Source organism: Lissotriton helveticus, chromosome 3_1, assembly GCF_964261635.1.
Source record: "Lissotriton helveticus chromosome 3_1, aLisHel1.1, whole genome shotgun sequence".
NCBI classification, from domain to species: Eukaryota; Metazoa; Chordata; class Amphibia; order Caudata; family Salamandridae; genus Lissotriton; species Lissotriton helveticus.
The window spans coordinates 2,078,336,532-2,078,349,287 of record NC_136061.1 but is presented as its reverse complement, the minus strand read 5'-3'; the positions used below and the strand labels follow the sequence as shown (position 1 = coordinate 2,078,349,287).

Below are 12,756 nucleotides of genomic sequence, written 5' to 3'. Positions count from 1 at the left end.
CAGTTGCTCCGCCCAGGCGAAATCTAATGTTATCTCTATAGTGGGGACTTGAAACCGCCCCTTCTTCCATTGGCTAGCTCCATAAATGGAGGCTAGCCATTGGAAGAGATTGGCTGTCAATCACGTTTTCCCGTGAAAACGCGATTCGGGGGCGTTTCTGGGTCTTTTTTAAGCCCCGCCCCTTGTTGCCGTGTGTCCCGGGCCGCGCTGTGATTGGCTGCCGGCCCGGGACACCCCCGTGACGTCAGCCAATCACAACACGGCCCGGGACCTGACTTGTTTATGTGGGTTTAGATGTGCGGGCACGCTGCTCTGTACCAGGGCAATTTCATGGCGGAGAAACAGGAAAATAATTTGGAGAGATGGGTTTTATTAGCAGGCGGCTTGCAGTTATGCAGATATGCACTTTCTAAATTGCTCCTTTGGTAAATTGGCGTTTAGCGGTTCAGGGCACTGTGCCTGTTCGTCCTTTCTGGGACCTGCCGTAAAGATGCTTTCAAAGCTCCCCATGCCGTTATTTATTCATGAACAAAGAATGTGAGCTGGCAATTTGCCAGCGTCAGAGTGTAGCTCCAGCGAGGCTTCTCCCATTATGAGATCTGATCATCATTGGTCTGACAGCTTAAAATGGCGTCGCAGGACTCCGGGGCTAATGGCAGGTATCAGGGCATGCTGCGAGACGAGGCAGCAGCTGTCCTTGAAAGGCTCGCACAGCAAGAAAGGAGCTGCTGACCTGGTGGTGTTAACAGGACGAGGAAGGTCATGTCCTTGACATTCTGAATCTGTGAGACGGCTGCAGGAAGCGGCTTCATTGTAATGTTACACGCAGTGGCAAGGGCAGCCTGGGCCGTAGTGTAAACAAGGAAAACGGACATTCATATGCGGGTTTCATAGAAACAAGTCGCTGCATTTGTAGTGCAGTGGGTTTCTCGAGCCTTTGAGCCCTGGTCAGTGCCGATTAAACCCTGTGGAGGCCCCTAGGCAGTCGAAATTTCGTCCCCTCTCCCCCTATTATCTCCCAATTCATTTTTAATTTTATCAGTCAACAATTTTAAAAAACAGTTTTATTACACAAAACGAAACATTAACAATTATTAATGTTATTAAACAAAAAAAAGAAATGTTAACATTTTTAATAAACCAACAAAGCTTTAAATATTCAATGGGTACATTACATTAACGCTTCATTTTATCTATCGAGTCTTTAATGTAAAGTTGTCGTTTCTTTGAGTTGATTATTTTTTTTCTATATTTGGGAAACAATTCAGGACACCTTGATTGTAATTTTCTTTCAAGATCAAACCAATATTATTTTGATTAATCGTCGCGTGCCCCTCAAAGGGGTGGGGCCCATAGGCCAGTGCCCACTTTGCCTATTTGGTAATCCGGAACTTGCCCTGGAGCCACTGCACCTGCTGCACCCCTGGACTCAAGGGTACAGTTGGAGTAGTTGCGGTACTTGGAATTCTGGCAGAGCAGGGCAGGATTCCTAGGTGCTATGGTATGTTATGTTTGTGCAATTTGCAAAGCGCATGCCTACCATTTGTAGGGCACAGTAACGCTGTTTGGGGTCTGCACATCCATTGCATTCAGTCCCACGGTTTTCACTGACTGACCAGGTGTGTTTGGTTGTGTTTGCTCACTAAAGACTGCTTTGTCCAGAGTCTTACATAATGATGGCTCAGTTTGGTACAAATGTGCCCGTTAGGGATGTTCATTGAGTACTAAGTGAATACATGTGTGTCCTGAAGGATTTTGTCATTTATTTAGTTCTACTCGGGAAAACAGATATCTATTAACTGTCTTGAACAGCTGTTCTGTATGTTTGCTTCCCTGCCCCCTCGCTGTGCTTGCTTCCCTTCCCCCTCGCTGTGCTTGCTTCCCTGCCCCCTCGCTGTGCTTGCTTCCCTTCCCCCTGGCTGTGCTTGCTTCCCTGCCCCCTGGATGTGCTTGCTTCCCTGCCTGTGCTTGCTTCCCTGCCCCCTGGCTGTGCTTGCTTCCCTGCCCCCTGGCTGTGCTTGCTTCCCTGCCCCCTGGCTGTGCTTGCTTCCCTGCCCCCTCGCTGTGCTTGCTTCCCTGCCCCCTCGCTGTGCTTGCTTGCCTGCCCCCTCGCTGTGCTTGCTTGCCTGCCCCCTCGCTGTGCTTGCTTCCCTACCCCCTCGCTGTGCTTGCTTCCCTTCCCCCTGGCTGTGCTTGCTTCCCTGCCCCCTGGCTGTCCTTGCTTCCCTGCCCCCTGGCTGTGCTTGCTACCCTGCCCCCTGGCTGTGCTTGCTATTGGCAATGTAAATGACAATGCCATTTATCTGTTTTCAAAACCAAGACATAAACAAAAAAATGTCATTTACAATGCCAATAGCTCTAACTTTTGAAAAGGCGAAACCGTTGCATTGTAAATGCTTGTTGTTTCCTCACGCCAACATTATGTTATGTTATGTTATGTTGTGGCATCTTAATATTAGATCCCTGTCGAAACATCATCGCGATATATATGAACTTATCTCCTTGGAAAGCCCTGATGTTTTCTTTATGACGGAGACCTGGCTGGGTGATGAGGATACGGCCATTATTAATCTGGCCCTTCCTCCGGGTTATGCAATTCATACTTTAAACCGCAAGGGGAGAGGTGGAGGCATAGCCGTGGCTTTTAAAACCTGCTTCACCTGCACCTGGAAGCCCATGAATTTGGCCGGTGCTGAGTGTGCCCACTTTTCCATCGGTTTTAGTCAACATCATACATTGTCAGGTCTTTTGATCTACCGCCCTCCGGGGAGTGACAGTGCCTTCAGGAAAGCCCTTCCTGAGCTGGTAAGCTCTCTCTCGTTGTTCTCCTCCAACATTACCATCGTCGGCGATCTTAATATACACTTTGATGCCATGGAGTTACCGGCGGTTAGAGGTCTGCTGGACGATCTTGAAGCAGTACAACTACTCCCAACTGATTCGTCATCCGACTCATGAGGGAGGCCATATCCTCGATCCGGTTTTTACTAACTTGCAACTGGTCGAGGTTTCACCCCCTAGACCCATGGGATGGAGTGATCATCACCTCATTGAACTTTCTGTCACAATGGTGACACAATCTATTGGGAAGCCTGGTAAAACATCTTTCAGGCGGCCCTGGAAAAAGCTCAAATTAGAGGATTTCCACAGTTTCCTGATCACTACACCGCTGGCTCATACAGATGACGTAGCAACCGGCTATACCACCTTCTGCGCTTGGATTGTCAAAGCCCTTGACGCATTAATCCCAGCCGGTTGGAGTAGGAATCGACATTCTCAGCCTAATCCCTGGTACACAGAGGCGCTCAGGTGTATTAAAGCTACCTGCCGACAAGCCGAAAGAGCATGGAGGAAGAACTACGATAAAGATCTGAAAGTAGGTTATCTGACTAAGGTAAAGTTATACCATAGAGCTGTTTGCCGGGCCCGTGCTGATTACTATGCACGGGAGTTCCAGGCGAGCTCTAACCCGTCCAAACTGGTTTTTAAAATCTTGAAGGAGCTCACAGTGAACAGACTTCCTATTACGGAGATCGGTTCCCTTGCCCACTGTGAGTCGTTAGCCAGCTTCTTTGTGGAAAAAGTAAATGCCATCTACCGCTCTTTTCCCAAAGTGGACCCTGATAGTACGACCTTGACATTGCGTGCATCACAGTGTTTGGCCTCTCTCTCCATACCATCGGAGCAGGAGTTTAATCTCCTAGCGGCCAAGGTCAAGTCTGGCTCTCCGAATGACCCTTTGAGACCTGCCCAGTTCATGGACTCGGCATCCTTCTGCCTTCCTCCTATTCGTCATCTAGTGGAGCAATCCCTTACCATCGGTTCAGTTCCACCTAGTTGGAAGGCTGCCTGTGTCATGCCTATCATAAAGAAGCCTGGATTGGATCCATTGAAGCCGAAGAGTTATCGACCTATCTCCCTCCTTCCTTGGGTGGCAAAGATTACAGAGGCCCATGTCAACAACATCTTAACAAACCATCTGGCATCTGCACATCTTTTGGACCCGACACAGAATGGTTTTAGATCTGGACATAGTACAGAGACGGCACTCCTATTCATGGTTGAACACCTCCGCTCTGTACTAGATGCAGGTCAAACTGCGGCACTGGTCCTTCTGGACCTCAGTGCCGCCTTTGACACTGTATCTCACACCATTCTTATTCGAAGGCTCAGTGAGGCAGGCATCTCAGGCAGGGCGTTAGATTGGTTTCAATCGTTCCTTTCGGAACGATCTTTTCAGGTGGTGGTGCCACCGCTCAGATCCAAGCCCCACGCTATCACTCAAGGTGTCCCGCAAGGCTCGGCGTTGAGCCCCACTCTTTTTAACCTTTACGTCCAACCTTTGGCGGAGGTTGCGAAGAGTTGGGGTCTCACTATGGTATCTTACGCCGATGATACCCAGTTGGCAGTGGCTCTTAATGGGGACTCTGACCAACTGGCATCGAACTTTGCAGATGGTTTGAGGGCTGTTGCTAGCTGGCTTATGGCCAACTGTCTACAACTCAACGCCCTCAAAACTGAGGTGATGGTGTTGGGGAAACATCCTGATCTGTGGGGTGCTAGCTGGTGGCCCAAGGAGCTGGGACCCTCCCCAAAACCTGTTTCCGAACTCAAAAACCTTGGCGTCTGGTTGGATTCCAAACTAACCTTCTCGCTCCATACTAAGAAGGTGGCATCCATGTGCTTCGGCATTCTGCGTGGGTTGAGGCCTATCCTCAAATTTTTCGATGCTCCCACCCGCCAGATGGTGATCCAAGCTAGCGTTCTATCGAGGTTCGATTACGCGAGCTCACTGTTCTTGGGCGCCAACCAGGCGGAAGTCCTGCGACTCCAACGAGTGCAGAACGCGGCAGCTAGGGCCCTGGTGGGCCTGCCGCGTTTCTGCTCAGTCCGTAGCACAATTTCCAACTTACACTGGCTGCCAGTAACCAGACGTATAGAGTTCAAGGCCCTCTGCTTTGCATTCAAAATTCTTAAGTCTGACACCCCCATCATACTTCAGCACCTTTTGTCTTTATACACTCCTTCGCGCAGCCTTCGATCTGCCGGCCAAAATTTGGCACTCGTTCCCAAAAATGTAGATTAGGTGGCCGATCGTTTACGGTTTTGGCCTCTAAACTATGGAATGCACTCCCGACCCACATTCGTTCTCTGGAGGACCTTTTTGCTTTTAGAAGAGCTGTCAAAACTCATCTCTTCCCTTTGTCTTATTGATCACTCCCTACTTTTCTCTGTGTTATTGGTTGTGTTATCTGTTCTAGAGACAGCGCCGGGACGCCCCTTAGCTGGGGCAGCTGTGCGCTTAAAAAATCCAAATAACATAACATAACATTAATTTCCAGTACGTACCCCATTAAACCATACCTCCTGTCAAAGGCAAACATGATCCCATGTGTAGCACCAGTCAGCAACTACCTCAAGAACTAACACCAGAGAGAATGCTCAATTCATGTAATTAAACCTACAGTGACTACGTAGCATTTCCCCACCCACTGTCAGCCCAGCGAAGTCTGCAACCGCACAGTAGCCAACAATCCCAGCAACATCTAAAGCACATTTCAACTTCCTTTCAATGGCAGCTCCTGATACATATACCTATGACTTCTGTGCGGCATCTACCACAGACCACAGCATTCTTTGTCTCCCTAAGACTATCCGGATGCTGCCAGTGAACGCTTCTCTTCCTCCTTCCTCATTAAAAACTAATGGGGGAGAACGAAAAAAATATATAGTATTTTCTTATGCAAATAGCTTATTAAGCACTTGCTGCCCGCAGTCCACACCAGATCCACACATTTCAATATTATGCTATTGCACCATCCTGTCAACCCTATTATTATCTGGAGATTTTTTTTTATCCCTTCCGTGAACTGGGAAAAGCAATACCTTGCACGAAAACAAGTCCCTTTAAAACCTTTGCTACTTATACAGGCTCGCAAAGCACTTACCTGTTTTACTAACTGCTGTTGTAAAGCAAACAGGTAACTCATTCTAGGATTGGAATTACATCTTAGAAGTGTGGAAGTTAATACTGAGACGTAGGATGATTTTTTGCATGTCTGCCAAACACGCGTTCTTCCCTGCATGCGCACACAATTCAACAATACAATTTAGCTTAAGAAATTGTTCAGAAATGTACCGAAAGGTAAAGAAACAGCCCATATTATTTTTACAAAGAAAAATAGACAAAAGTCCACTCTATACCCCATGACATAAAAGACTTAGCGTGCACAACTTGTCCAAATCCACACCACCGAATTCAGCCCTGCCAAATACCACACATCTGGCGTTAGACTAACTTCTGTCTCCGTAAGTGGGATGCATGTTTACATATTTAAATTCAAACCAGGACAGAGATTGAGAACATTTGTATTTCAAATTGTTTTATTTCATAATGTATAATTTCTTAAATTCAGGCAGAATACCACAAGTATTTTTTTATAAAAATGTGCAAAGAACAGTTAATACTGGTTATATCCCACCACCCAAAACTGCCTTAAAAAGTGTATCCCCTTGGATATTCTTCTCTCTTCTTTCACTTTACTCTTTCCTGCAGTTAAATAAAGGTCTAACTCGGGACAGCATTTGAACTATTTTACCTTTAATTTTGAACTTTCATAAGCTTCAGATTTGAAAAAGATAATTTGATGCATTGAAAATGACAAGTGAATTTTGTCAACGTGCACTGTTCAAAATGACACTTTTAACATATCTAACTATTATATTTCACAGCAAAGGACTCAACATTTTGACTCCTAAGATACTTCAAGAAGCATGCTTTTGCAAAGGCTGTACAACTGGCTTGCGTTGTATTGATGTCATGTGAGCGCCAAAGAAATGTATGCCTTTAATACACTCCCCCCAAGCCACGTAGACGGATCTTGGTAACCCCCTATCGATACCTTTCGCAATAAGCGTTGGCACTATGGTCAATTCCTGCTCCACACTATTACTAAATTTGGGGGAGGAGGTGCTACTATGAGACAAGCCCTTGGAGTAGTGTTGAAATTAAGGTTTTTAGTTGAAATCTCCACCAGCACACCAGGTACTAGGGCAAAGTGTGTTTTTTTTTTAAGTATTGGGGAGCAAGCTGGTATAGGTTCTATTCTCATGTGGTAAGAGCGTGGTCAATCCTGAATGGGTATATAGTTAGAAACACAGTCAATAATATTCATAACTTGGAAAAAAGCAGGGTAGTGTCAGTACTCCATGAATGTGAAATTGGGAAACAGGAAATGAGTTTTAGGAACTACGTTATCTAGCTACATTACCATCATCATAATGTAAAGTAAAAAGGCACTGTGTTATGCCACGGCTCATTAGAGGTCAATATAGACCGTTAAATAGTCTGTAGCCAGTAGTTAAAAACATATTTTCAACAGTGAAAAGTCAGCCCTTCTACTTTAAATTCTCCATTTCATTTTATCCTCTTTAGCTGTGATGTCACAGTTTGGAGGATAACCTAATCTGAACTATTTGTGCATTAAAAGTAAGATTCAAATAAGGTACACAGCCTAGAGTAGCTTGTCTTCAAAATGGCTAATGGCCATATAACTAACAGATGCATGGCTTGTGTGAACCCAACACCAATTGGCCTGCTTTATTTTTACTTTGCTAAAAGAAAAAATGTGTTCTAATTTGGCAGAGTTGCGAAGACTAGTTTTTTAAAGGGTTGCTAATATGACTCACCAATGGATAGCTGCAGCTTGTTTCCAAGTTATGAATATTATTGACTGTGTTTCTAACTATATACCCATTCAGGATTGACCACGCTCTTACCACATGAGAATAGGACCTATACCAGCTTGCTCCCCAATACTTAAAAAAAAAAAACACTTTGCCCTAGTACCTGGTTTGCTGGTGGAGATTTCAACTAAAAACCTTAATTTCAACACTGCTCCAAGGGCTTGTCTCATAGTAGCACCGCCTCCCCCAAATTTAGTAATAGTGTGGAGCAGGAATTGACCATAGTGCCAAAGCTTATTGCGAAAGGTATCGATAGGGGGTTACCAAGATCCGTCTGTACCTATGCACAGGCTCAAGTACCAACTAACTTAATGGCACTCTATCAACTTCTGAAAGATGAAAGGCCAAGCAGTACCCGAGGTAAAAAAAAAAAGGCAAGTTGACAGATTCGGACTCTTGTGCCTGCATAAAGGAAAGAGAGGAATGGGTGGATGGAATTCGGAATTCTTTTTAACACAAATCCAGTAGTTAATTTAGTGATTGGTGTAAACTACGTGGCTTGGGGGGGAGGGAAGGGAGGACAGCTGGTATATTTTCCGTTTTACTGTTCCTTTATGATGTTTGACACCACTTTATGCAATGTTTGCGATTTGAGCTTGTGATCTGACCAGGCCATAATGTGGTTTAATATTGTCCTAGATTAATAATTTGTTGTCGCCCTGCTTGCTACATGCCCAAGTTCCTCCACATATGGTGGATTATTGTACTCTGAGCAGATGTAATAAAAAATAAGTGTTAAAAAGAAATTCAAGTTTTAGCCAGTAGCAGAATGCAATCCAACATCCTGCACCTTTTTGCTGGCATGCGTTACCCTCTGCACTCAAGTTCCTCATGCTCGTCTCTTGACTTTGTCAAACGTTTTATCAACTTTGTTGTTTGATATGCATACTCCGTATTCTGTGAAAGATCCAAGCTATACTAGAATGTCACAGATGTTATTAACTCTTATTGTAAGTAAATTACAGAATGACTCCTTGTCGAATACACTGTTCTTTACGTATGTACAAAGTACCATTATAAAAAAAGCTTTCATCAAAGCTTATAGTTGCAGAACCTGCATGTGCTAAATTTGTAAACAACATTTTAGCTTCCACTAGTGAATTATGTTTGATGCAAAAGGTAGACTGGGAATAAATTATTATTTGTAATCAAAGGCATGTTGTAAAAAGAAGTGGCATGTGACTTTAAGAAACGTCTAGTTAAACAGCCACTTTCTTTTCCTTTTTTCAGAGTGACAAGTTGCAGGACCAGAAGGATGAAATCACAGAGCTGCAAAAAAGCCTAGAACTAATGAGGTCGAATCTGTCTGTATCAGCTCTGCTGGAAAATGTCTACCTGGTGGATCCTAGCCAGCGACCGCTCACAGCTCCCTTGGAGCATTGTCGACAGAAAAGTCTTAATCTGGCACAGTCCAGAAGCCCTTTCCATGGTATAAATGGCAAAATCCTTTTCAACAAGGTATGCTATATATTCCAGGCCCGAAGCACTGTTAAATTGTATATTTTAGCCTTGCCTTGGCCATGATGTACACAACAAGCCCTGATGAAGTCACAGGACTATAGAAGCATTGCGTGGTATCTTTCTAGTTTGTTAAACACCAGAGTAACATCTTGCTAGGATATCTGGAAAAGTTCACATTCACAAACTCCCAGAGAAACAAGAACCCATCATAGGCATTTTTCCTTTGGCTTTTTATCACCTTGCATCTTTGTCCACTAGTCTCCTGTCCCTCATGAACCCGAGGCAAGAAGTTAGTTTTCCCAATCCATTAAGCCCATGTATGAGCAGGCCCTGTAAAACCAGCCTGTAGTCCATCAGTGCAGCCACCCAGGTGCATTATCTTCTGTGAGAGGATGGTGAACTCTTCCTGAGGATCTTGCTAGTTCAAGCCTCAAATCGAGATGGTATAAGAAGGGACACCTCTCCATTTGATCGTCAATAAAGCTTTGCTGTTGCCCGTTAGTTCTCAGCCATTTTGGAGTTTGTTCAGTATAGTAGTATGGCAACCGTTTGGAAATGACTTAGAAAGCATAACATAAAAGCATTCACAGACTTTTCTAACTACTGCCTTTGCCCAGACTGGTGAATATGGAGTAGGAGGACATCTAGCATTTCAGGCACTGGGGGAAATTACTTTGGAACGTCGAACCTACATTCATTCTCTTGCTGCCCTATCTCCTCTGACACCGCCCCATCATCACTCTCATTAAGTCAAAATAAAAGCCCAAAGTTGTCATTATCAGCAAGTTATGCAAAAATAATGGTTTATGAATACATACCTTTTATGCATTGTTTGGTAACCTGTCTTTTCCAGTGACATTCTGACCTTTCTTTTCTACTTTTTTTGGCAAGCTTTTATTATATCAACACAGTGTTTAGCACTACCAGTTTGACTGCTTGAGATCACCATGAAAGGTATTCACTACACCTTCCTATTAAATGTTTCTGGAATGTTAGTAAAATATTACAGAAACATGCTGGTCAATGGGGCCATTTTACTTCACACCAGAGCCTCTGATGGGCAAGTAGGATATGCATAGTCAGTCGCATGTCTAGACTGCTTGACATGTCATGGCCGGACTCTCCGACAGCCATAGCTATCTTAAAGTCTGCCTCTACAAGATTACATTTTTGTCTTTATTTCAAGCACTGTTACCTTTTCGGACAAACAACAGACATGTCATCTTTTTGTTATTTATGAAATTGTTATTTTTGAGCATGGTGATGAAGTTAACACTGAGTTCGAAGTACTATTTAGGTTTCGCCTGCATCCTGCTTGCAAAATCTCTTGCATTAAAAAAACAAAACTTTAAAGGGGCTTACTACCCTCCCATTATTTACCTTTATTTACCATTAGTTGGAATCAATGTCGCTTTAATTTCCATGCTTCTGATTGTTCATCATGTTGTCTGCTTTCACTTTGCACGTCTTCCTGCTTTGCCTGTCCATGCCGTGGAGATAGCCCAAATAAATCTTCCAGTTACTGGCTAGTGGCCAGGGGTGCTCCTCTGGCTACTCACTTCGGAAGGTACTTTTTCTTAAAATATTTGCTATCTGCAGCGGAAGGTACTTTTTCTTAAAATATTTGCTGTCTGCAGGCAGTCTTTCCTTCTGGCACTCTTCCCACATCATTGCTAGCACCTCCCTCACTTGCTAATGCGTCCTTATTATTGCTTCTTCCTTCTCTCCTCATTGCTTGCCGTAAAACTTCGGTTTCCAAAATGCGCCTTGAGGAAATGCCCTCTAAGCATTTGCATTCCGTTTATTATAAAAGCAAAGTCATGCTGTGCAAATTAACAGCAGAACATATCTCAGCCATTGATGTCTGTATTATAACAAACAATTACGTTTTGGTTATTATTTTACAGCTACCAGATTTGCTTTTCTAATTCTCTTTTTAATATATTCAAATATTTATGCATTATTAAATATCTTCGTAACTGAGCATCGCCAACAGCACTAAGAACTTGGGTTGTCGTAAAAACAGTAACTCACTGTGTGAAGTGCCACACCTCCCAGAAACTCAGTCACTTCTGATATCCATTCCACTGCCGTTCGGTTGTACAATGGAACATTGTGGGGAAATTCTTTGCATGACTTAACCACACATTTTTTTTACCCCATATTTTTTTTTAAACGCTTTGCTTTTACAACATGTGCTATTACCACACATTGTTCCACAACTCTGGATCATGGTCTTTAGGGTGAGGGGGATGTTGAACATCAAAGAGTGGGCAGAAGCTGCTGTGATGTACAGGATCAGCCAATACCCTTGTTTAAAATAAAATAAAAAAAATATGTATATATCCTAGACCACTCCCCTTTTTACACCACTCAGTAAAAGCACCTCTTGGCGCTCTGCTGGTGGGGCGAAGAGGTCCTCTTGTGTCCTGAGGACCTCAGGACTAAAGTGGACCTCATCCCCCGAGCAGCAGTACGTCAGGAGGCCCGTTTGTAGAGTGGTGTAAAAAGGGGGCAAGGCCTCGGACCATTCTCAGTAATCCAGCTGTGTGGGGCTTACTAGAGATAACAGGAGGGCTAGTTAGCCCCCAGGGACCCTCAGGAGGCGAGGATACTTCATCCCCCAACCAAGCGCGTGCCAGGAGCCGTGTTTGCATAGTGGTGCAGAAATGGGGTGTGGCCTGTGTGCACCTTTCAACTCGCTCGCTCCGGCAAGGTAAACGCTGTAGATGGGGCTGCACGTGTCTTCCAGTGCTTGTTTAAATTTGGGGTTATAATGGCATCTGTGCTGTGTTTTTCTTGGAAGGTCCACTGCCTGTGTGGGTCGGCGGAAGTAATTACAGTAAACTGCGCTCGCGTCATCCTGTCATTCACAGTAACACCCAAGATAACCTATACTCATGGTTGGCATTTCATTTAGTCTGCCTTGCTTCCTTAGCAGCAATTATTACATCCTCCTGTAGCTGGTCTGTTATGCAATACTTGCGTTCATGAGCTCCTCTTGGGCCTGTAGCTCACAGGTTTAAATAAAACGCCCTCTCTGCATAAATAAGAAAAGCGTTGTCTCAAAGAAATCTTGTCAGAGTTTGGGTACCTCCGCCGGCTGCATTGTACCGTCGGCGCCAGCAGAGGCGTAGCAAACTAAAGGCTAGCACGCGCTCGTGCAGGCACGTTAACAGTGCATTGTGTGGATATATAGGGTGAACGAACGTGCACGAGGTGACCTCAGCGGCATTTCTAGCCTTGCTGCAGGGTACCTCACAGCAGGTCTCAGACTAGACCCGAGAGATTGTTACCGGCAATGGAGCACCCGCAGGTCGCGGCATCCTGGAAGAAAGGGGTGTGGACGGAGCTAAACAACACACGAGCTGCATTGGTTATGGCCCCACTCTTAAGATAATGTACAAAGCCTCTTATCTTATAGCTGTGTTTGTTTTCCATTTAAAGGCAACGTATGCACACGCCTTGCAAAATGAGATGCCATAGTGCGTTTTGTACAGGGCCACCAGATGGCCCCTTTTCATCAAGCAAATGCATGATGCTCAATTT

At 44.6% G+C, this 12,756-nt stretch overlaps 1 protein-coding gene across 1 annotated transcript in view; it reads left to right on the top strand.

Annotated features, from left to right (window-relative positions):
- The window catches only part of KIF7 (kinesin family member 7), a 295,905-nt gene that overhangs the window by 105,880 nt on the left and 177,269 nt on the right, over positions 1-12,756 (top strand). Inside the window, exon 6 of the mRNA XM_078683208.1 lies at positions 8,977-9,204. Coding sequence (XP_078539334.1) covers positions 8,977-9,204 — 228 coding nt within the window. The remainder of the gene's footprint in view (positions 1-8,976; positions 9,205-12,756) is intronic.